A 26,903-nucleotide genomic window follows, 5' to 3' on the forward strand; every position below is an offset into this window, starting at 1 on the left:
AACATTATAACAATGCTAACAAGTTGTACAAAATCTATTATTACAGCAATGTAGACGAAGGTAATGTGTAATGTCACACTGATCCTCGCAATCACTAGTACGGGTCTATTCACTATTCACAGCTATTGATTTCTTTTAAACCCTCAGAAACGGCTGAGGTTGTCTGTCATGTCAATACTGATTTAGTGAGTGTAAAGAAATGGTCAGACGATCATGGTTTGCTATTGAATTCTAATAAATGTTCTGTGATGCTTGTAGACCGGTTATCATCGAGTAGTCAGTCTGTGAATAGCTGCGCTGAACGGTGTATATTTGTGGACGGTAAGCCTTTGATGGCAAGTAATAGTCTAAAGATTCTTGGTGTCACTATTGACTCCCAACTCGATTTTTCCAACCATGTCAAAGCTATATGTAAAACAGTGACAATGAGATTAAAGGCCCTTTACAGATTAAGCACAATTTTACCAGAATCTTCCAAGCTGGAAATTGTTCGCTCAACAATATTTCCTGCTATACATTATGCTCTTCCAGCTTTTGCTTGTTGCCTGACTCAGGAAAATTTGATGATACTCGTCTGCAGAACAGAGCACTGAGATTCGTTTAAAATCTGAAAAAATTCGACCACATCAGCGGGTACAGATTAAATGCTAAGGTGTTGTCTATTATGGGTGTCTCCGACTTGCAAACCGTCAATCTGGTCCACAAAATTCTTCAGACGGGAAAACCTGAATACCTCAGGAATAAGCTGGTATTCAGGCAAGAAATTAATGTGCGTAGTACCCGTCAGAACAGCCTATTGCACCTACCAAAGACAAAGCTGGAAACGGGGAAAAAGGGTTTTAGTTACTTTGGACCAAAGAAATACAATACTTTGCCACCCACTTTAAAAAGTTATAGCTGTAAGAAATTTAAGGGGAGTGTGAAGGTGGTGTTTGCCTGACCCATGCATATGCATCAGGTTGGTTTAGTTTTTATAGTTTATTGTTTTACGTTTATTTTATGGTTTACGTTATTGTTCTCCATGTGTTCTATATGTCTGACAAGAGTTTTCATGAAAATCATTTTTTGTACTGATGGACGCTTGCTAAATAAAGACATTATTATTATTATTATTACGGGTCTTACCCGATGCTCTATTCATACTTTATAAATGCCGTGGATAGTTCAAGAAGGCTGCAAGAAATCCGTCCTCCATTCCATAACCCTTCTGGGCTGACAACCGAAATGACTGCTGTAGGGCATGAGTTACAGGATATCGATTTGTAAACTTTCTCGCTCTAGGCGGGCCTGCTGGCTTACTTCCTCTGCACATGGCCACCGAACGTAGACCTAATCCAATAGTATATTTGTTTGAATTTGGTTTCAACAACGTTTCTGAATCTCTCGTTTCAAACCGTCACACGTTTTTGTTATTAATTTAATAACTTGTTAATGTCACAAACACACATAAGAAAAATATTCAGATTTTGCAAAACTTGCACTCAGCCTAAGACGTTACCGTATAAGACAATATCGGAATAGTAGGGCCAGATGATAGCTCTTATATATTCCTAATATCATGTATTATAGTACGCTAGCGATGTATATCCTGTATTGTACCCGTTCTGTAAGAATACTGTGTAAGTTGTTTTTTTTTACCGAATATTTCAAAAGTGATCCCTACTTTTATAACTGATATCAATATTCCCTCTCAGTAAAATTACTATGTATATTCTGCATTATATTTATGCAAGGGTCGAGTACGTTGTTTCAACTTAACCGTATACTTAAGTGATCTCTACTTTTATAACAACTGTTATCAATATTGCCTCACAGTATGCTAACGATTTATATCCTGCTTAATTTTTTACGTAAGGATAGTGTAAGTTGTTTCATCTTAATTGCATATTTCTAAAGTGACGTTACTTTTATAACTGTTATTAATATACCCTCTCAGTACGCTAACGATCTATATCCTTCATTATATTTTATATAATGATAGTGTCAGTTGTTTCATCTTAATTGCATATTTCTAAAGCTACTTATATAACTGTTATTAATATACCCTCTCAGTACGCTAACGATCTATATCCTTCATTATATTTTATATAATGATAGTGTCAGTTGTTTCATCTTAATTGCATATTTCTAAAGCTACTTATATAACTGTTATTAATATACCCTCTCAGTACGCTAACGATCTATATCCTTCATTATATTTTATATAATGATAGTGTCAGTTGTTTCATCTTAATTGCATATTTCTAAAGCTACTTATATAACTGTTATTAATATACCCTCTCAGTACGCTAACGATCTATATCCTTCATTATATTTTATATAATGATAGTGTAAGTTGTTTCATCTTAATTGCATATTTCTAAAGCTACTTATATAACTGTTATTAATATACCCTCTCAGTACGCTAACGATCTATATCCTTCATTATATTTTATATAATGATAGTGTCAGTTGTTTCATCTTAATTGCATATTTCTAAAGCTACTTTTATAACTGTTATTAATATACCCTCTCAGTACGCTAACGATCTATATCCTTCATTATATTTTATATAATGATAGTGTAAGTTGTTTCATCTTAATTGCATATTTCTAAAGCTACTTATATAACTGTTATTAATATACCCTCTCAGTACGCTAACGATCTATATCCTTCATTATATTTTATATAATGATAGTGTAAGTTGTTTCATCTTAATTGCATATTTCTAAAGTGACGCTACTTTTATAACTGTTATTAATATACCCTCTCAGTACGCTAACGATTTATATCCTTCATTATATTTTATATAATCATAGTATAAGTTGTTTCATTTTAACCGCATATTTTTAAAGTAATGACAGCTTTTGTAACTGTTATCAATATTCTCTCTCGTTACGTTTTCAGAAATATAATTATAATTAATTGGCTAAGTTTGATCGTTATTTCAGAAATGAACTGAAACATCTTTCACTCGTTTGAAGAGTAAAGCTATCATATCTTTTTGAAAATTTCGTATGACTTATTGATTTCGTCATAACCAAGAACTATTTTGAGGGACTGTTAGTTACAATATTTATCTTATAAAACTCGACTCACTTCTTACACAGTGTACGTACTTTTCTGTCTCAATCAGGAAAAGACAACAATCTAAGTTTTAATTGTTATATTTTCAAATTGCACACTATATGAGATCGAAAGGATAACAGGATTTCGGACATTTGACATTGTTTGGGTTACAAAAGGTGTAACACAACGTTTCGAGGATCGGAATCTATCCTCTTAGTCAGGTGGAGAGGTATTAATAATACATAAAAAAATTAAGAACAGAAAGAAGGGATGCTTTTGTGACTGAGTTAATTGTCTTTGACCCTGATTGTGAGTTACATCTTTTTTTCTACATATAGCCAAAGTTTAGCTTTTGAGTGTATATTTTTATTTGAGTTAAACTATCACTTTTTTGTATAAAGTTTGTCACCGGCGATGGAAGGTTTGAGAGGATAACAGGATTTCGGACATTTGCCATCGTTATAACTTATTAAAGGTCAACGTTTCGAAGATTAGGATCTATCCTCTTCATCAGGTGGGTGATGAAGAGGATATAATATATCCTATATATAATATATATAGGATATATTAATATCCTCTTATTAATACATACAAACATTATGACCAGAAAGAAGGGAAAGTTAAAGGTTCAAACATACTCAAAATCTGGTTGGAATGCACAGGGATGCTACAGGTCAGGGAAGTCAGGGAAAAGTCAGGGGAAAAAACAGGACTGGAAATCAGGGAAAAGTCAGGGAATCCGGTCTCAAGTCAGGGAAAAGTCAGGGAATTTCGACGTTGGTCAGGGAAAAATATAAAATCCCTTTACACAAATAAACTCTGTAATTTCTATGTGCTACTAATTACTTATGGTGCAGTATTCTAAAGTATTTTACTTCTGTGTTGTAAAAAGATCATTTAAGTCACTTTTTGTACGTATTAAACTGTGTTCACTTTATTTTTTGCTTTTTTATATTTGCCACCCTGTTAGCCTCAACACCGCTTTTTTACACCCATTAATTGCCAAAAACCCTGGGGATTGCGTCGAAAAAAGTCAGGGAAAATGAAAAATTTGATCTGGAAATCAGGGAAAAGTCAGGAAATTTCATTATTGGACTCCTGTAGCAACCCTGATGCAGTTTAAGCGTTGTCCCTGCTCAGGATGCAAGTCCCGAGCAAAAATCACAAGCAAGAGACTATAACACATTTTTAATGTTTCACGTTTTATAGGAGTTACAATTAGGAAATAAGTGTTAAATTTTACATTAGAACCAAACGTACACTTTGGTACCGTAGAGAATGAAATATAGGCTAAGTGCTTTGTAGCGCTACCCCATCTAGATTACTGGTTGTATAAGCATAATTAGATTTGACGGCGTGACGTTTAATTATATGGAGTGGGGTTGCATATCAACAGTGGCTGTATAGATTTTAGTTATGAAACTACTAGTAGTTACCCGCGGCATCTCGCACAATTTTGTAGGCTATCCACATGTATCAGCACTGTTGGTTCGACTGAATTAAATTTCTGACGACAATGTTGGGTTTGCCTTCTTGCCACGATCAAGAAAATGTTTTGAAAAGCGTATATATAAGCTTGTATATATAAGCGTATATATACGCGTATATGAATATACGCTTATATTCATTGTAATTAACTCCGGCCTTAGTATTTTTGTTCCATAGTTGATGTTGTCTTTTTCCCGATCAAGAAAAAATATATATATATACACAGCTCCGAGAAGCCTACTTCTGTCACATGACAACTGGGATAGGTGTCATAACAGTCTTTAAATGTGTAGTCAAAGTTAGACTACTTTTTCTTTTACATCTGCCCTGATAGCAGTTACCCACTACTTTACACGCAGTTTGGTTGGGGTTGTAGGTGTATGACCACTGCTGGTTTGAGTGAATTATATTTCCGACGACAATGTCGGGTTTACCTTGTTGTTACAGTCAAGACAATACGTCAAAAAGTGTATATTTATGGCTATTGTAATTTATTTCGTTCCTAGTAAATTTTGTTCCATACTTGATTTTGCCGATCACGAAAATGTATATATCACAGATCTAAGAAGTCTATAACAGTCTTTTAAATTTGTAGTAAATGTTAGATACTAACTTTGTCTTTTATATGTTATACTTAATATTATGTATCTTAATGAATGGATATGGATTGCTTCAGAAATGCTAGTAAAAATGTAAACCTTAAAAAAGAAAAAATGTTATTGTGGGTTATTCTGTGGAGATAGAGATATATGTCTTAGCGAACTTTTTGCAAGCCTTTTTGAAATGTAAAATTCAAAAAGCGAATTTATTTATACTACGAATTGCTTTAAGTACATTATTGATGTACTCCGTAGTAAGGTTTTAATTCGTAAGGTTTAGTAAATATTAGCAATGAAAGCGCTAAAAATATCAATTTTCGCATCATACAAATAATTTTCTCTACTTTCAATGATTAAGATATTGATGTATCATACCTAGGAACCTGCCCTAGTTCATAACGAAGCCGACAGTGCAACCGTATCAAAATCCGTTGAGTAGTTTAGAAAATATCGATGCACAAACAGACTAATTTATACTATGTATTATTTAGGATATGGCAATAAAGGTATACTGTTTCCATAGCCGATTTTTTATACGTATTAAATATGGATATGTAAAGAAACAGTTCGTTATAACATGTAAATAATAGAGAAACTGTACAATTAAATAGTAAATTCAATTTAAACATGTTTCAAAAGTCTCTTTTAATTTCATCCAAAGTTTACGTAAAAATGTACATATTATAGAAATTTGCGTCTTTAAAGATGGTTTATTCCACTCACAACCGGTTTCGTAATTTTAAGCAAAATATTTCAAAAAACCTCAGGTGTTGAAAATCTCAGTTACTAGCGAAATACTTAAATACCATGTCCATATGCTGTTCTAAGGTTGTATACAATTTGTTATAGGATGACAGTAACAGTTCACACATTTATAGGTGTAGCTAATTTAAAAAAAATTATTACGCGTAATCCCGCGTATAGATTCGGGAATATAATCAGTTATTGAAAGTGCTTTGATGTGGAATAGTAACGTATGTTATTGTTACTTTTAAGTCTTACAGAAATTGAATTAATTATTTGAAGGGAAACTTCTATATTGACGATTCAGTAGTTTTTGCTGGTGTTTCAGAAACTTTGCGCAAATGTAAAATTTTAATTACACCATGTCCTTAATTAACGGAGTCAAATGAGCCGTTTAATATTTGTGTATTTGGCATATATATTGGTATAATATCGGCGGTGTTTGGTGTAGGCTGAAATTAAGTGTTTCATATCAGACCAGTCTTATTATTTTCTCCTTATTCAACTCTCATTTTGCTCACTGCTTTAAAAGCCTCTCTCTTTCTACTCTCCTCTCCATCGAGTTTCTGGTAATACATTCAAGGCTTTATCCATCTCATATTATAATGATGAGTTATTACTGAAAGTTTTCTCGTGCGATTTCTGTTCATGTAAAGAAATAATTATTTTTTTATTAACTTATAGTATGCTAGTTAATAAAATTTGTCGAAAGGGAATTGTTGGTCCTTTTAAGTGATTTTATCCACGCCCATTTTTGAATTTAAGAAACCTAGGTAAAAAAATCTTGTATTATTTATTTTATTAGTTACTTAAAAATTAACAAAATATTTACGGCTATTTACAATTTTTTTAATAATTTTTGTTGGAAGGTATGAGAAACTAAATTAAAATAAACGATTGGTTTATTTTCATTTCCAGTTATTTGAAACTATTTTCAAATTAAATTTTCATTTTTACTTTGGAATAATGTTATTGAGTTAAACATGAAACTTGTATTTTAGTTTTTTCAGAACGACGAATTAAGGGAACGAGATTTGATACAGCACGATTCGTTGAGAATGAATACTTGCGTACCACGTTTAATGTGTGCGACAGAAATACTAATACTGAAAATAACGAACGGGGGTACGTCAAACGACGGGAACGTTTGGTTCGCGCTCAAATGAACTTTGGTGACTGTTCCCTGCCCTATATTGCTGCTCTTGTGTCGACGTAAAAGCTGATATAATTGCCACCAAGTGGTTGAAGTAGTGTTCAACAGTAAATTAGAACATAATATGACGCACGTTATTTTGTGTATGTGTAGTACGTGATTATTTTGTGATTCGCGTATCACTTACTAAACGATCCTCTGTCCATATATAAATTGTGGTTACGTCCATTATAATCATAATTATAAAAAGGCATAAAGTGCTTTGTTAGAATTAAATTGATGGAACCGCGGTTACGTGATTTGTATGATGGTAACAGTAATGTTTCATGATTTTACACTAAGCCTCAAATTAAAAACATTAGTTTAAGAACTTCTATGAAGTTAAGCTCAAATTCACCTTCTTCTTGGTGCAGCGTCTGGAATATGACGCTGCTACAGACTTGACTCCTGGAATTTGGAGTCATGATCGTCTGAAGATATAAAAAAATTCGGATTGGAGCTTCACATGGAATCAACCTTCCAGTTCACCTTTCTCTTAGTCCATCGTTTGGAATCTGACGATGTCACAGATTTGACTCCTGAAATCCGGAATCATGTTCGTCTGAAGATGTCCAACAAATTTGGATTGAAGCTTCACATGGACTCAACCTTCCAATTCACCTTCCTCTTAGTGCAGCGTCTTTTATCTGACGCTGTTACAGACTTGACTCCTGGAATCTTGAGTCATATTCGTCTGAAGAGATCCAACAAATTTTGGATTGGAGCTTCACATGGAATCGACCTTTCAGTTCACCTTCCTCTTAGTGAAGCTCTGGGATCTGACGCTGTTACAGACTTGACTCCTGAAATCCGGAGTCATGTTCGTCTGAAGATGTCCAACAAATTTTGATTGAAGCTTCACATGGAATCAACCTTCCAGTTCGCCTTCCTCTTAGTCCATCGTTTGGAATCTGACGATGTCACAGATTTGACTCCTGAAATCCGGAGTCATGTTCGTCTGATGATATCCAAAAAATTTGGATTGAAGCTTAACTAAACATGCACATGTAATCGACCTTCCTACCATAACTGCTTTATGTGCAGATAGCTCGGTTGCTCCACCGTGCTTACAGATCGTGTCTTATCACATCTAAGTGCACTCAATTGTGCACCTGATGAGACAATGAGATTACCTCTTCACCTATATCACACCATATATTGTGGTCTCTGATGTCGAAGTTCGTTTTGAGCTTCGTCGTCGCCGACTTTTATTAGAATCTCTTCTGACGAACATGACTCCAGATTCCAGGAGCCAAATCTGTGACATAGTCAGATTCCAAACGATGCACTAAGAGGTAGGTGAGCTGGAGCTAAACTCATCATTCACATGGAATCAACCCTTCCCACCATAGCTACTTTATGTGGGAAAAGATTTTACAAATCTGAACTCTTTTTTATTTTATAATGTTATATAAAGATTAACGGTCCAAGTCAATGTGGTCGCAACAGTACAGGATGTACCTTATAATGTATTCTCAATGACCACGTGTGGTTTTTGTGAACTAAATTCTTGGACGATTGATTTGTACTAGTTGAAATGTTGGCTTATGTTATCTTGCACGTTATCTGTTCAGCCGTCCCACAAACCGGTTACCACAGATAACATGTTGAGACATGTCCGGTGATGCAGTGCAACGGCCTTCGCGTCGCTTCTATGGAAATATATTATTGCTCAGGCCGCGTACAAAAACAGTCATTATGTAAAAGGCAAACTGCTGGCCCTTTACAAGCTATACAGGGTGTAACGATAAGGTTTGGGCTTGCTGTGCATTTTCAGATTTTACGTGTGATTCTAACCTAAAAGTGAAGAGCAATGTTTTTCCAATTTCAACTTTGTTTAGCAGCTCTGTACGCCATTTTGTTTGTTTTTATAAAAAACAGTTTTATCTATGTTGTTATCTTTACGACTGTTACAAAACTTGGTCAACGGGTCAATGTCAGAAGGTATTATATCAGAAAAAATATTTTTTATCAGTATTAATTGGCGGCCATTTAATTGTTTTTTATGAAATAACTAATAAACCACCGTTTTTATCAACGAATGTTCTTATATACTTCTTAAACTTTTGGACAACCGCTTTTATGGAAAAATATTAATAGCTGTAGCTTTAAATTGCTTAGAAATTTTGTCTCAATTCTAATTTATGTTGTACAATTTTACCTCACCGAATTTTCGTACAATTGTGAATGGCCGCCATGCTTAACTTTTTAAAGACCAGCCAAAGTACTTTAATTGTGTATCTTCGGTTTTAATTGGCTATAAATTATGCTGATCATTTGTCCACCATTATTCCCGTAAGGATACTGTATATAATTAAAAGTTTCCTACCGCCTTTACCTACAAAACTACGACAGAATAAAACACGTAACAAAGTCTTTTTTGTGTGTTTTTTTTACGATGAATAAAACTTAATGAATATAATCATTCCTTTGGAAGTATACAAAGTATATTTTTGATCGTTATCAGTAAATATGCCAAAAAACATAAATTCCACTGTTTTGTTTTTTTACGGTAACTAAATCAATTTTATGTTTCAACAAACAAATATATGTTTCTAATATTTTTATTTGTAAGGTATTTTTTCAAGACGATATAGTTTTTAAATATTTGATATTAAAATATCGCCAACCGTCATATTCACTACACCTTAATTTTACACAAATATTTAGTTTGACGTTTCGAAATGGTAGATCCCCAGTGAAATCTATCTTTTTTGATTAAACCGGCAGGAATATTTCTTCCTTAATCATATATATTTTAAGTAGAACGTACTCGTAATGCAGATATGTCAACCCGTAGGGTGTCGTTCTTGCTTATTTAGTAAGGATAAAATCAAAATTATCATAGCACGGGAGGTCCTGGTTTCAATTATACATTATAACAGTAGTAGATAGGAATATAATTTTCTATATAGATATAACTAGGGTCTTTTTCGTTTAAGGGCCCGCACAAAAGACCCTAGCTTGCCTATTCAAAACTCAGATCACGCGATGCTTGCCCGCTGCGCAGCGCTTTGCGCTGCTTGCTCTTTTAGAAAAAAAATTAACTCGAGCTTGCAAAGTCCAAGCCCAGATCAACTCACCACGCTTTATTGAACAAGAAAAATTAAGTATAACTCACAGAACTAATGCAGGTTTCATTACAGGCAAAAGATAAGCGGCGCGCGTTTATCACTGATAAGATAAGACGAGTTTATAGTAGAAGTAGTACCTGGACTACTGCCCTAAGAACTAATAACACCAAAAAAAACGATTAAATGCACTGTCAGTCAGGTATAGTGTGTTTGTAAGGTGCTGGCCCTTAAACGAAAAAGACCCTATAAGTATTAAAATTGACAAGATAAAAATTGATTATTAATGTATAGTACAATTTTCGAAACTTTTAAATGACCAGACCTAATATTCGGAGATCAAATAAGCTGGGAAGTCCGTTCTTACTCAGTATGATGGCTGAGGACGATTGGAGATTGCCATTGTCAGAAATACAGGTGTAACACAAGTGACAAATATATGTCTTTAATAAGTATCCAAAATGAAGTCAACTAACTTTAAATTACAATTTAAAACTCAATTGAGTGAGATTATGGCATTTTAAATTTCACAGAAGAATAAGTTAGATAAGCACATAAATAATTGTAAAATTTAACAACAGGTATTAAAAAACAACGATAACAAGAATAGACTTTCAACAGAATTTAGGATGTTCAATGACAGGATTCTGGATAAAAGATTAAAATTCACAATAAATACTAGGCCTAGTCAGGTACTCGTAAAGCGAAAGAAAAGGGGTTTCCAAGAGCCAATTGAAGATCACAACTTTAAATCTATTGAAACTTACGTTAACTCTAGAGCTGGCAATGGTGTCACTCTGTACTGGCGGCTCTATTTTAACAGCCTCGCAGACGTTTCTTATAATGTATCACATTTCTTAACTGTTAGTTCAAATATAAACTATTATAATATGTTAATGTATTCACAACTATATGGAGAGCATTATAATAGCAATATCTTATTGTTTCCATGGAAACATATTTTTATTTTTTTTACAAAATGTAAGAAAATTTTTTTTTTTAATTCTTTTTGTAAATATTTCGTTGTGTAACTACTTAGCAATGAGCTTTACATCAAAACCGTAAATGTATAACTTATTCGAAATTTTTTCCTGATTCCAAAAATATATAATTGTTGTAACTTTTACCTCAAAACGTATGTGTTACATGGCTTTGTATGAGAAACCACCCATATTTACTTGTTTTCAAAAATGCGTACATTTCTAAATAAATATTATTTATTATTATTGAGCATCTTTGTCAAGTTTATTAAAAAGTCTTACATAACTATTATTTACGATAGGATTTCAGTAGACAAGGACAACTATTTTTTTTATTATTAAGTACCTTGTAAGAGACATTTTTACCCGGTTTCCAAATTTACAAAGGTGAGATGACGTTTTGTGTAAAGTTCAAGTTAAATAAATAATTTCAGCATTTTTACAAAGTAAATAAACATAAAATTTAAGTAATGTTAACATTTTACTCACAATTTCTGTATCGTCCAAGTTGGCGTGTTCGCATAACCTTGGGTAATTTTGATTTTGAGAACCACATATTGAAACCACACCACGCGTCGCACAATAAGCTTTCCCCGAAGCTGCAGTCAGAATTTTAAGTTTATGGCTTACTAGCAGTTGCCAGCGGCTTCGCACGCAATTTCCCGTTGTTCACTTATTCTTTTCCTATCACATTCTAAACATTGCTGAGATAGTTGATAGTCGTTCCTTCGTGAGCCTCTTGGGCGCATTATGAAGGTATGTACCATATTTCCTGCATCTGTCTTTCGTGGTTTGTGCTAGGTGTTGATAAGTTATTCAGAAAAATTAATGTATATGGATGAATCTCGGTAAACTAATTAGGTTATAAAGAATCAAATTCAGTCTGTTAAAATTAATTTTCTGTCTAAGATATTTCCAGTATTATTTAGGAGTGTGCCTTTAAGAAAATGTATCAAAGAAACCCAATTTCGATCATAAAGTGTCTTCTTTCGGCTCTTTTCATTTACCTTCGATGTAACCAAATTCGATTACCTTATGTGCAAACATTCACGGATTTGTACAATGAGGTCGTTTTCATAATAGCGTTTAATAGTATTTTCATTGCATTAGATAGTTTATTGATCATTGGTGCAATCTGAATTTAAAATTAGGCAATGACGTCTTCTATGCAACCTGCATTACACTACTGATCAAGCACTATACAATAAAAATTTTCTAAATTTTAAATGTAAACAAATGTTTCTGCCTCTTTCATGAACTTCAGCTGAAAGTATTAACAGTAGCGTAGTTCGCTTTGTATTACGTGTCGTAGCGCAGTCTGTCGGATCCAATATAAAACACTCCAACATCAGCAACAATTTTATAGTTAAAAAATTAATTAAATAAACTATTTAAATTGGACCAAATTGTGAATCTAAACCATTCTCGAATTCCACTGAAAACACACACAAAATTTCATCGATCAAGAATAGAATATATATATTTGCATTTCCGGACCCATGTTTATATGAACTTTTTTCTTTATTTTTTATAGTACAATCAGCTCAGAAAGTGCCGGTAACACTAACCGAATCACCCTGTGTGTGTATATATATATATATATATATATATATATATATATATATATATATAATTTTTTCTTTTTTTTTTTTCAATAAATTCCGGCGGAGCAAGTACTTTTTGCGATTCAATGTTTATTGAAAAAAATTAAATTCGGCTATTGCCATTTATACAAATTTAATGAATGTAAATATATATATATATATATATATATATATATAAAATTTAATTTCAATAAACATTGAATCACAAAAAGTACTTGCTCCGCCGGGAGTCGAACCCGGATCTCTCACTTGCCGGGTGAATGTGCTACCATTACACCACAGAGCGCTCACTTTTTCCGATTCAATTATTTTGTATTTGGCCGTATCTGTCACATATGCGTTTAACTAACATATGATCGGAAGACCAAACACCTGTCAAACGACTTTTATTTACGTTAAATTTTATAAATGGCAATAGCCTTACTTTATTGAAATTAAGTAAGGCTATTGCCATTTATATATATATATATATATATATATATATATATATATATATATATATGTATATATATTATATATATATATATATATATATATATATATAATGTATGTGCAGTAAATATATTGAAATTTTTAAAATATTCTTTGCAAGAGTCGAATTTACGGAGGTTACAAATTATACTCAAAACAGCCTGTCTAAAGAAGAAGGATTACCCCAAACCGCTATACCGTAGCGCATTATTCTCTGTAAACGTCTGATGAGAACATCTATGATGCGAGAGGGCTTCAACATTCTAATTGCAATTAGGAACTAAATAACTCTTAAATAGAGTTATTTTTTTTATTTGAGTTTAAATGTTGGATGTGTAAATATTATTTTGTTAGTGAACTCTTGCGCTTATCAGAAGATTTTATTGTTTTACCTGAACTGTTTTGAGGGGTGCTGGCAACTCTAGATACACCGCCGATGAGTTATAAATAAACGTGTAAATTGATGTATTTTCTATGTACGTGTATTTGGGAAAAATCCACATGCTCCACATTATTTGCAGGTAGTCTCAAATTTGTAGATTTCCTAAAAACATGTTCATTTGTTCGACATTTTCTGATCAACACAAGCATTAAATTAGTATGTTGAAGATGGAGCTTGTATTGGCTACTTGTTAACGTATTTACATTTAAACACTTAGACCAATATTTAAAACTTTTATTTTTGTGAGGCCTTTCGATAGCAAGGCTAACTTCGTCAGAAACATCACAAAAGTATCTGACGAAGATAGCCTTGCTATCTAAAGGCTTCACAAAAATAACAGTTTTAAATATTGGTTTACGTGTTTAAATGTAAATAAGTCAATTACTTTAGTAAATTGGTGTATTCAATATGTTCACTGAATGACCGATGCCACACGAAACGAGGTAGGTCCACGCCTTACGTTTCAAACACACAAAACATCAGAACTAAATTCCATACTTTTCTGCCTGAGACCCAGGGAAACCATGTGTGGTCCAGCTTTTATGTTGACATTACGCTCGAAGAAGTCTGTTCCATAAAGTTCCTTGGAATTCACCTTGATCGAGAGCTGACGTGGAAGCAGTCTGCTCAAAATTGTCTTCTGCAATCTTTGCCTTGAGAAGTCTGCCTGTATACTGCCCAACTCAGGCATTGATGACCGCATATTACGGACTAATCTACCCCCACCTTTCATATGGAGGAACGCTCTGAGGCGCATGTGCAAATGCAGATTTTAAGAGACTCCCAGAAAAGGCTCTCAGAATAATCACCAAACTGGAAGCCGACATGCGTTCAAGGAGATGCAGATATTGACTTTACCCGGCCTCTACATCCTTGAAACTGTGTCATTTTGCTTGTCTAAATGTGTCTCAACACGGGGCCGAGACATACACAGTCATAACACCTGCCTCAGAGGCAGGAATAATCTGCATACTGGCCGGCACAGGACGGTAACCTTCAAACACTTGCCCTCACAAGCAGGTGTGTTACTATTCAATAATCTGCCAAGCTCACTCAAAATTCTAGAAATGCCCAAGGCCTCGAAGCTCGCCACGAACGGATTCTGGCCTCAAAAGGTTTTTTAAAGCGTGGACAAGTTCCTCGCATACAAACTGGGAGACCAATGATTTCGAAGATAATGGACGCCGCGGTGTCGAAGAGGCAAATGATTTTTAAGCAGATGGAAGCTGAATGAATGCGCCTTTGTTCGATTGACTGGATGAGAGTGTGATATCTTTTAGCTTATTTAAAATTAATAATTGACCTTTGCTATACAATTCATTGTAATTGTCTTGGTAGCAATAAAAGTGGGCGACAGATTGTTGCAATACTGTGAAAAAACCTCTGTAGATGTAGACCCTGCGAATTCAAAAACAGATTTGAGAGTAATTTGGTGTCAACTAATAACACAGTGGTCGGCCTCGTAATAAAGGGCCCCGAGGCAGATGGCCCTGGATGCTAAATCACTTGGTAAATAGCAGAGTCCAGCTATGAAGCCGGATTGAGCTGAATGGCTGCGGGGACCAGAAAGTTGTAGAACTCTGTGACGCTCGGTTAGCTTGAGAGACGCCATTGTTACTTTACCGAGTGTCGGCATCTAATTAGAGTGACTCTGGAGTAAGGCCGAAACATGCCTTTTGGATCTAATTGGATCACAAACAAATCTAAGTATTTAAATCACTATTCCCAAATAACTTTTACCTGTAGAAAATCATACGGTTTGTTATTAAATATAATCATAATGGATCTTTTTCATTCTTTGTTTGAAGTTTGTTTTCGACGATAAAAGGATTGTGAAGGAAACTGGATTTTCCGTCGTTCAGTGATACAAAAAAATCAGTAACACCACGTTTCGAGATCTGCAATCTGACCTCTACTTCAGGTAAATAACTAACCTAACACATAATTACAAAACTAGGTTAAAATAAACAAATCATACCAGAGCGTTGTGACATGCGTAAGTCAGGAATCACAACCACTACGTTGTGTGTCAACTCCATTAACTAAAACATGCGCATAATAAAAAAGTAAAAAACACAAATAATTATTAAAACTGTACTACAGAATACAGGTCACAATGGGTCTGCATTCGTCGACCAACCACCAACGACAGTCAGATCACTAGAAATGAAAAGTAATGACATTTTATTAAAAGTGGGAGTGATTATATTTTATGCCCACAATCCACAACATACAAGTGTAAAAAAAGCACAATTGTTATGGAAGAATAAGACCCGTCCTTCTTTTTCTTCATTGCACGTCTTCACATTCACGAAATAATATCAAACTAATCTCCTCCCGTCATGGACATTATTGCGGCACGAGTTGACGTGTGCGGTGGAGAGACGGTCTTTGTGTTCCTCTATTGAGGCAAGGATAGCCGGCAAGTTTCGGTGCTGTGTGACCTTGGACTGTCCTTCACGCTTCTTGTAGGAACGTGCCTCTGTTATCTGGTAGCGATAAAACATCTGTCTGTGCCTCGCGCGTTGTTACAGGTGGGATCGTCTCCGGTGTTTGGATACTTGTTGTCTGCGACGGTGATGTCACCTGCTTGGTCAGGTCAGATCTGTTTATAGAACCGGTTCACAGTTTTACAAGCCTAGGACAACTTGGGTAACTCAGAGATTTCGCCTGGGGAAAATGACGTGCCGTTAGTATGCGCGGTCACTGCTTCCTGATCAGGAAAATAATTTAGATTTTTAAAATGTCAATAAAGGAAGGAATAGCAAAATTCCAAAGGAATAGCAAAATTCCAGAGTATACTTTCGGCATTGTTTGATTTCTTGAATGCAAGGTTGTAAGTAGAGGAGATTTGCTTTGCTCTGGCGTTGAATCTTAATACGTGTGCTGTCCCTAGTTAACTCGGGGTGTAGAGAAAGTGTACACCTGCTCGGTCTTGACTTGGACCTTTTCCAACGTGATAGGAATTGCCTACTGAATTGTCAGTTAATTATTTCCTAATCAGCTCCCTTTGTGGAAGTAATTAAAAGGCTTTTTGTTAACCTGAATTACTTCGGTTCCTCCACACGTTGAGCTATAATGGCAGTAGACTTCCATTAATCCGGCACGGTGAAGACTTGAGGCACGCCGGATTATCAAATATGCCGGATTATTGGATATATATATAATATATATATATATATATATATATATATATATATATAGTGGACATAATACGTAAACAGACAACCGCAGTAAAACACGTTTTTATTATTCAAATATCACCATGAAATAATCTTAGTTATGTGTGGATCTATAAGAACTACTTTTTTAATGGTCTGTTTCAGCGCGTAGGCTACGTATCACAATAATTGGGCGGACACGGTCAAGGTCAAGGGCGCGATCATCACAGTCCCTTACTGCCTCTGCCTTCTCTAGACACTGCTTGTCTGTCTCAGAAGGCAGTGGCGAAACGTTCTCCTACCATCATAAATCTGTTCTGAGTATATTAACTGTGAAATTGACCTACCATTACTAGACTCAATTGAATTGATACGAAAGTACGACTGGTTACACAGGCTGTCAGTCACATGAACCGATATCATCCGAAGTCGGCCGAATATGACGTCTTAACTTCTTATCCACGCCCCCCTAAAACGCTTTGTCCACCATGAACGGAAACAGTCGTTGCGTACTAAACAATTGATGTTTTTCGTTGTTCAAGAAAATGTTACTTTTCCCAAAAGTCGTGCCGGACTATCGAGAGTGCCGAACTATCGGATGTCGGATTAATGGAATTTTATCTGTTTCGAAACAGTTACCACTGAATGCTCAAACAAGTGTGTCCAGTTTTGTATAGGCATTTTAATACTAACAATAGTGGCAATCTGAAACTGCACGCATCGTTAAATGTATAAACAGCGCAATAGTTACACTGGTAATTGAACACCGGGATGATTTGTCAGAGGATCGAAACAAATTGATGCTTCATTTCTCATTAGACCTTGAACTGTTTGCGATGATTCAGAAACTCCCCCCCCCCCCCACCCCCCCCCCCCCCCACCCCCCCCCCCCCCCACCCCCCCCCCCCCCCACCCCCCCCCCCCCCCACCCCCCCCCCCCCCCACCCCCAATTCTAAAATATAAAGGCTATGCACTGTTAAAATATTTAGTTCAGTGAAATTATTTTTCACTGACTCATCCTTCTTCATTTTCAAACATTATTCGTAGTGCTTTTTTTTGCAAAATTAGAATTTTATTTAGGTTTTGGTTTGTGGTTCCTCCATACACTCCTATCCCATATGCAATGTGGGATTGAATATGTGCATGAAAAACCATTTTTAGTACTGACAAACTGCATAAATAAGAAAGTCTTTTTGACAAGCATATAACCCAGAATTTATCATCCGCTTAATTATCTGTTCAATATGAAGATTCCAGCTAAGATTTTTTGTCTATTGTTAGACCGAGAAATTTTGTGTAGGAAACTTGATCCAAACTGGAATCGTTTATCAATATGTTAGGATTTAAAAACGTTTTCTGTCTTGTTTTTGTATTGAAAGAAATAAAATTAGTTTTATCGGTATTTAAAACTAATTTGTTGTCAATGAAAAATTTTTGTACATTTGAAAGTTGCAGATGTGCAGATATCTCCAATTCGACTTCTGTTTTTTGCAGATATAATGAGATTTGAGTCATCTGCAAATAGGCACAGCTGGTTTTTTGAACTTTCAAGATTACTAAGGCAGTTTGGCATATCCTTTATATAACATATAAATAATATAGGACCTAAAATAGACCCCTGGGGTACTCCATTTTTTTACTAATTGGGTGTTGGATTGAAATTTTAGTAATTTGTTATTTTTTATGTGAGTTATTTCAACGTATTGTTCTCTTTTAGATAGATATGACTCGAACCACTTTAAAATGAATATTATGGATACCTAAATTTTGCAATTTTTTAAGTAAAATTTCATGAGATATGCTATCAAAAGCCTTTGATAGGTCCATGAATATTCCTGTTACATTATCACTTTTGTCGACTGACTCTATTACAGACTCAGTGAATTCTATCAATGCAGTTATAGTAGATTTATTTTTTCTAAAAACCGTGTTGTTCCTTGTCATAAAGATTATTTATTTCTAAGTGTTTGACCAATCTATTGTACATGGTTCTTTCAAAAATTTTTGAAATTGATGGTAAAATTGAAATCGGACGATAATTTTGAATGTCTGTTACAATACCTTTTTTGTAGATAGGTACAACCTTAGACAATTTTAACTTACTAGGAAATATGCCAGTAATGAGAGAAGAATTTACCAGATGCATTAATGGTTTAATTAAAGAGCTTTTTGCAAATTTTATCAATTTCATAGGCACTCCGTCATACCCGCTACAAGATTTTATTTTTGAGTGAGTCAATAATTTGGTTCAGTTCTTCTACACTCAAGGGCGGGCATTGAAATTTAGGAGACGTTATATTTATGTTCTCAGACTGTGGTTATAATGAATTTGAAGGAAGGGCTTTTAACAGTGCATCTGTCGCATTTATAAAATAATCATTGAAGGACTTTGCAATTAGAGATGGTTCAGTAATAGATGAATCTTTTGATTTAATTACAAGATTGCCTTCGCATTTATATCCATTCTTTTTTGTTTCATTATTTATAATTTGCCATGTTGTCTTGCTAATATTTTCTGAATTTTTTATTTTAGTGTCGAAATAATTTTGTTTACATTTTATTAATTTTGAGTTGTATTGCCTAGTTTTATTCTTAATTTCATTTTTAAGGTTTTCTGATTTTTTCAACCTTGACAACTTATTGAGGTGTATAATTTCATTTTTTTCATCTTTCAGTTCGTCCGTAATCCATGTCTGTTTTTTATTTCCTTTTTTAATTTGCACAAGAGGAAAGCAGAGATCAAAATAGTATCTAAAGATACTATCAAAACAATCATACTTTTCATCTATCGGAGAACAAAAGATTGGAAGCCAATCTTCTTTTTCTAATAGAGATTTTGAATAATGTCATATTGTCAATTGAAAATTTTCTTCCTACGAAGGTTAAATTTTGTTCAGATTTTACTTGAATTTGTAAAAGTTCGAGCATTTGCGCATCATGATCAGACAAGGCTGTTATAATTCCAGAGACTTTAATTTCATTTTTATTATTAAAATTTGTCAGAAAATTGTCAATACAAGATTCAGATGTTTGTGTCACTCTGGTTGGAAAGTCAACTAAAAAATTCATTCCATGTCGATTTAGAATGTTCTTAAGATCTCTCGTCTCCTTAGATTCATCTAACATGTTAATGTTAAAATCTCCTGTAATGGTTAGATATTTGTCCTTCCCTACAAGAAATTCTATAAGAAAGTTTAATCTCTCTAAAAAATTCGTTATTTTTAAATTGGGGTGTTCTGTATACTCCTGCCAATATAAAACTAAACTGTTCTGTTTTAAATTTAGCGACACAACATTCAAATAATTTATCTTGGCACAATTCTACAATGGCAGGGAGCACCAGCTGCCTCCCCTTCAAACCCTCCTTTGACAGAATCACTACACCCCCTCCAGAAGTTGTAGTACGGGAATATTGTGAAATTAAGTTATAGTTGTCTATATTGAATCTTTCAAGTTTAATTGATGACATATTGTGTTCTGTTAGAACAACTATTTGAGGATCTAATTCAGACAAAGTTATTTGTAATGATTCTTTACGGGAGTCTAAGTCTCTAATATTTTGATGAAAAATGTTTAAGCTTTTATGATTTTTATTGAAGTTATTTATGTGGGGTGTAGAACCAGATCCCGTGGGGAGTTTTAAAGGCGGGGCATCCGGTGTTACATCATTATCTTGGTTGAAGGGGATTACATTTTCATCAGTTTTGGAACATGAGATATCTGAAGCCATACAAGAATTAGAAAATAAGTCACTATGATTATTAAAAACAGTTTTAGACATAGGCTTAGTTTAATAAAGGTGGGAAGTCGTCCACTGAGTCCGTCATATGTAACTCGTCATGTTCTTGCGGCACTATATGTCCAGTATTACTACCTGCTTCTCTGAGATCTTTAGATGTATATTGCTCGGATGTTGTTGTTGCAGCTTCTAGTATCTCCTGAGCAGAAGTGGCTTCCATTTGTTTTAATAAGATACTGGAAATTGAACTATATAAATTCTGTTTGAAGTCCACAAAAGAGAGTCCACTTCTTAAAGGCCGTTTTGAGTTTTCATCATATATAATAATCTGGATAGAGGCTCCTGTCTGTTGCTGGAAATTAACAATATTGGTTGCGAAGTGTTCTGTTGGGATGTTATCCCGGACACAACCCATTGGTGAGCAGACTAGATACTTTAAGTTTCTTTTTTTGAACTCTTCAGTGAGGTGGTTGAAAGCCATGTCATAATCACAAGCTACAGGCTTTTTATAAAAATCTGGTTTGGTAACCAATCCGAAAACATTCATTCCATCGATGCTTTTTTGATGGGTTAAATAGTTGGTAAGGAGAGAGTGTGGTTTACCAAACTGTTGGCTGAAACATTTTGCCACCCCAGAAACTCATATGGCATTCATGGTTGAGGTCTCCAGAAATACAGTGAGCAAAAGCGATGTTCTTATTATTCCTATTTTTTAAAATTATTTTTGTCATATTAGATTCAATGATTTTTATTTTTGAATCCCCATTCACTACTATTTCTGTTCCATCTGTAATATTTTCTGATTCTGCTGTAGTGGTCTTTTGATGACTTTTTTCCTTGTTTAATTTGGAAGTTTGGTTCAAGGAATTAATTATCATATAAGATAGTTTTCTTTTTGCCACGATAATTGAGGTGTAGGCCGTGTCGAGTGAAATGGTCTCGTTTGAGTTCTTCTGAGTCAATTATCCTTACATTAACCATTCTCACTGCAATTTCTTTTATGTAATTGTTTACTATATCTATTTCATTATGTGTTGGGTCAATTGTATTTACATCATAGCGGTACGGGATTGTTGTTATGTGTACGGTTCTCTATGTACTTAAACTTTGCAGGTAACCTTCCAGATTAGTGTAAATTTCTCCAGTTGATTTTTTAGTAATGTTGTTAGTTCCCGCAATTATGACTGTTGGGCGGCAAAGAGCCCCTTCAGCTTGCTTGTACACTTGCTCGGTTGTAGCCCCGGGCATAACCAGACCGCTTACTTTAATTTTTCCCTTGCTACAGGCACCAATTAACTCAGGAAGGCCCCGTCCATGGCTGTCTGAGTAAAATTCAACATCCATTGATTTTCCACTATACTCACTCTCTTTCCCTATTGGTGTTGGCTTGGAGATGGATGTTTTTCTTGGTTTTATCTGTTTTTCATAGTTTTTTTTATTTATTGCCAGATTAAATACTTTTGTGTCATACTCTTTGGTATTTAAAGCTTCGTACTTGTTACTTAGAGGGATAACAGTAAGATCTTGAACCTTTTTTTTCTGTTTTTTTGAGTTTCTATTCTTTTTTTTCACCTCACTCCAGTTTTCTTCTTATGTGTTTTTTTCCTGGTTACATGTACAATTTTGGGGAGTTTTATGCAGGTTGAGGTCTTCTGTGTGTCTTACAGGAGTAATAGCAGCAGCAACAGTATCAGAACTTACCAAAATTAGGGATTCAGGCCGAGTTTCACCTTCCACTTAGTGCAGCTCCTGGTGTTCAATTCAATGTTCATTCATTGGTTATGGTAATCTCTTTAAACATTGAATTGAACTTGTTTTTCACTTTTCAGACAGGAACGGTTGTGTTCAGACATGTCTTCTCTGGCTGCTACCAGCTGTGTCTGACTCCTCGCCGTCACTACCAGGCTCTCCAGGAGCTTGTGTCCTCTCCTTTGGCCCTTGCTACCAACTACGTCAAAACTCCAATCAGCACTCTTCAGGATCCCTTATTCTTCCTCGACATGACTCAGTCCAGGTGAGTCAACACTGACTAAACTAAACCTTTGTAGCATTTAACCTTACTACCCGCCTCCTATTGAGATCTGTGAGGAAGAATTTAGGGCACTAATCTCCTCTCGAAAGAAGGGGAGGCCAACTCTGAATCAGCCTCTCCAGTCAAACACGCAGGGGGTGGCACACCCTTATGTCTAGGCTAGCAAGAGCCTTTAACACTTAAGAAACAAACCCCACCAACTCCAACAGTCGTCTCCCGAAGTAGACTAAACCTATCAAATTACCCTTGCACCCCAGAATTTTGACATATTTTGCAGTTAGTGATGTGCTGCTCCTGGACATCCATAAGGTTGCCCAGATTTAAGTGACACATCCGTTTTTGCTGTGCCCATTTGTGGGGTCAACTGGAAGGTATAGACCAGCCAGAAGTGATTCCTGCTGGGTTTTGAATGATCTTTACCTGCGAGAAGTTATAATGTTTGTAGCTATCTCTAACTTGGTGCCATGATGTCTCGAATTAATCTTTTTTATTCATTTATTAAAATCAAAGATTAGAAATATTCACCACTAATATATTCTTGTGGTTCCACAAAAAAAATAATATTAATGAATATTTATGTTCTGTATTTTTATTTGTGTATTTTTCCAGTCTTCAAGACCAAATACAGCTCTTGTTTTTGTCCATTATAAAGTTTCAAATGTGAAAAAATAGCTAATAATTAATAAACTAATTAATAATTTTAATTTCAGTTTTTACTATAATACTACTACATTTAAGATCTGTTCCATTTGTAGGAATGGCATAAAATACAGTAGTATTTTTTGTGTTTATTTAATTTAAATTTTTAAATCACATCATGTCAAATACTTCAGTAAAACCCAAATGTCATTGCTCTGCTCAGTTAGAAAATCAGATGTAAATACAACTTAAACAAAAGAATGCAACGTTTAAAGTTCAATCTGACCCTGTTATGTGGTTGGCCGTTATGTGGAAGCAGATGATAAATGTCACAACCCTCATAATCAAGAGCTGTCTACTCTACGGTTTAGTTATAGCTGCTATCAACAGCAGTTTGGACTGTAGCGTTGGCCGTTGTGCTATAGGGGTTGACAACTACAAACTACGCACACAACTGCTCAAGTCATAGTCATTATCATAATTGTTATCACAGCTAAACAGTTGTGTTAATACGTAACTGTTATGTAAATCTAGCTATTATACCCATCTCTAACTGTGGATACATTTGTTTAAACATGTGCACCCGTTGACAGCTGCTAAGTAAGTGCTGTAGGCACAGTTTATTATTGCTAAATGTATGACTGCAGCTTATATGAAAGTTAGTGAATTTTATGAAGAAAACATTATGAAGAAGGTAATTAATTTCTGGTGATTAATTTCTCACTTCGAACTGCGTGTTTTGCTCTGTAAATTATTTTATTGTTAACTTGTTAAAATCATAAACCTTTCAGAGTGCAGATGTTATTTTTTTATTATGCTCGTCATTTTCTCTCTAAACTTGTTAGGGAGCTTCTAGATCTTTTTGCCTCATAATACAATAAATTCAGGAACTTACGTTGAACCCTTTAAAAAAATGTGCCATACAATCTATATGGCATCCTGAGTAAGTTGGTAATTTTACTCTGTGACAATGCAATGATTTAAATGAAGCTCTCATAAAAATTAAGATTTCATTGTATCATTTTGATGCAAATAAGTTTGTGATTCTCCCAGTGACAATCACTTTTTTTATGAAAAGGCATCTTGTTGGTCAGCACCACAACTGTGATGATTAAAGTCGTTATACTTTGTTGTTGTTGTTGTTGTTGTTGTTGTTGGTGTTGTCATATCAGATAGCAGGTTTCTAAGATAACGAGCCTCAAAAGTTGGTTCTACCTATGTGATAAGTGCCTCAACGTTGGTACAAGTAGAGAAAGTTACAGACTCCTATATAAAATTAAAATTATATATGTGTGTGTGTGTGTGTGTGTGTGTGTGTAATTTTTTTCCAAAACGGAACATTAAAAAAACATTTCATATAATATGCTATTTAAACTGTATTAAATATTTAATATTATTTTTAATTGAATTAAATTAACTTTTTTTATAAAGATGTTTGATTAAAAAAAATGTAATTGTAATTATATGTTTTATACCATATGAACAGGTAAATCTTGTATGTAGTAGATGACTGTTTAGTCTTATTAATATCAAAGTTAAGCTTATTCTTAGAGTGAGTCATCAAAATTTTGGTGTGAAATATACCTACAACATTACAGGTACTGGTAGAATAGTCTTTTTGTCTGTGATTCCAACGTAATACAAAATTCTCAAACGACTTTTTGTTGCTTGATGACATTTTTTCTGTAAGTATGATGGACATGGATAGTGATGATGAAACCAGTCATAAAGTTTCTTGTGCCTTTTGGTGGCCCCTTACACTCTGAAAAGTCTTATTTTAAAGTTAATTTCAATTTGTTCTAAACTGACTCAAATACAGTATGTATGATCTAAACGCTAACTCTTACAGCTATTAAATATTTTGGTTATAATACTTTTATTAGGTCTATAATCCAGGCCCTTGAAGGTAAGTACGTATTTATTTAAGGTTCGTTAAATAAATATAACAATGTATGTACTGTAAAATTTGTCAAAATGTACATTGAAATGTGTCAATCAATAATTGTTGTCTTTCAGTGTGTTTTATTTGAACCAATAACAGATGTAAACTAATATGGTATGTTGTATGTGTGTGTGTGTTTTGTGATCACAAACTAACCATTGCACTGTTGTAGTCAAGAGATGGTGAGGGTGTATATCAACTATCTCCATTCTAACCGCATCTCATTGCTGCGGCTTGATCTCATTAACCTGACGCCCACAGACTATAACGGTGGCGATGTTGGTGCCAGGGTGTTTCTCAACACGTCTAATCCTGCTGTAAGCTCTGCTTTCCCACCCCATAGCTTTGCTTTGTTGCATGCTCGTTGCTTCAGCTTTGTCTCATTGATTTGATCAGAAATACGATAATAACATACCAGTTCAAAATCTGCATACTTATCAGATCTATGTTTTAAATGTTTGAAACATTTTTCTTGTTGTGTCATGTTTGATGTTTTTCCCCCACTGGGCTGTTTGTGTAACCATTTTGCATTTTTTAAACAAAATAACACTCAGGAAGATTTGGTAGTAAATTGGATGATCAAGTGTTGTAAAGGAATGCATGACTGGAAATGAAGAACAGCCACCACTGAATAAATGTAAAGTCATGTACACTCAGAATGCCTCAATGAACTGAAATAAAACAACACACTGTTGTCACACAAAATAAGTACTTGCTTATAACTGTCACCTCTCATGAATATATTTATTAAAGTACATGTATGTGAATGATAACCAACAGCTATGTTTGAATTTGCTTTTCTCCAATTTGTTGTTTGTGGTTCATTTGTTGTTTTACATGTCTGTTTTGTGATTTAAATTCATATACACAAACCCATGGCTCCATGGTGATTACCCTTTCACGCAACCCATCATTGTTTTGCATCAGCAGTATATTTTGGCTGCATTATTGAATTGATGTGAAATTTGGACGCAGTTTTGGCTCAGAGTTTCTTTTGTCATAGATGTTCAGTTAAGATCGTAATTTCTGAAATTAAATTTTCCAGCAAAAATAAAATTCGCAATACAATTTAGTGATTAGAGCAATGACAGGAGCTGCACATATTTAATTTTGTTGAACGCAAAAGTTTGTTGTGGCCTGTGATCCATCACTGTTTATTTTACTTGGAAATAGCTGCTCAGTTCAGAGTATTATTAATGTAAACAATCCTCAGCAAACTTTGAGAAGTTGCGGATTCCATCAGCTTTTAGTTGGTAATAAATTTTAAAATTTCTATTCGAACAACAAGCACGACTGTTCTATTATTTTTATACTCATATGCAGTCAATTTGTATAATTATGAAACAGGTCTCATACTGTATTAAAAGGTGGGGTTTGTGCATATGAGGATGCAAAAATTGAGTACAGATGCAAAATGGATAAGACTTGTAGCGAGCGAATATGAGTACAATATTTTCTATTCATTTTTACTTGCTTAACAACTATAAATCTTTATTAATGCATACTGTCGTGTTCATAGTAATTCAACAGAGTGTGAAGGTACTAAGTTTAATTAAAGAAATTTTACTTCTTTTGCCATACCTAAAATCGCTAGACCAAAGCATAGGTAAAAAAAAATCAGAAAATATTTGTTTTAAGATATATTTGTAAAAATTTTATTTAATATAACTATACAAACAGACAACACTTACTGATAACTGATAACTTTGTGTTTTTGTTCATCACAGATTTACAAATGAAATTAATACTT

The 26,903-nt window shown here is 34.4% G+C and overlaps 1 protein-coding gene across 1 annotated transcript in view; it reads left to right on the forward strand.

The window, feature by feature from the left end:
• The first annotated feature begins 22,306 nt into the window (after positions 1-22,306).
• LOC124356642 overlaps positions 22,307-26,903 on the forward strand; it is a 30,037-nt gene continuing 25,440 nt past the window's right edge. Inside the window, exon 1 of the mRNA XM_046807765.1 lies at positions 22,307-22,554. Coding sequence (XP_046663721.1) covers positions 22,322-22,554 — 233 coding nt within the window. The 5' untranslated portion in view covers positions 22,307-22,321. The remainder of the gene's footprint in view (positions 22,555-26,903) is intronic.

Source organism: Homalodisca vitripennis, chromosome 3, assembly GCF_021130785.1.
Source record: "Homalodisca vitripennis isolate AUS2020 chromosome 3, UT_GWSS_2.1, whole genome shotgun sequence".
NCBI classification, from domain to species: Eukaryota; Metazoa; Arthropoda; class Insecta; order Hemiptera; family Cicadellidae; genus Homalodisca; species Homalodisca vitripennis.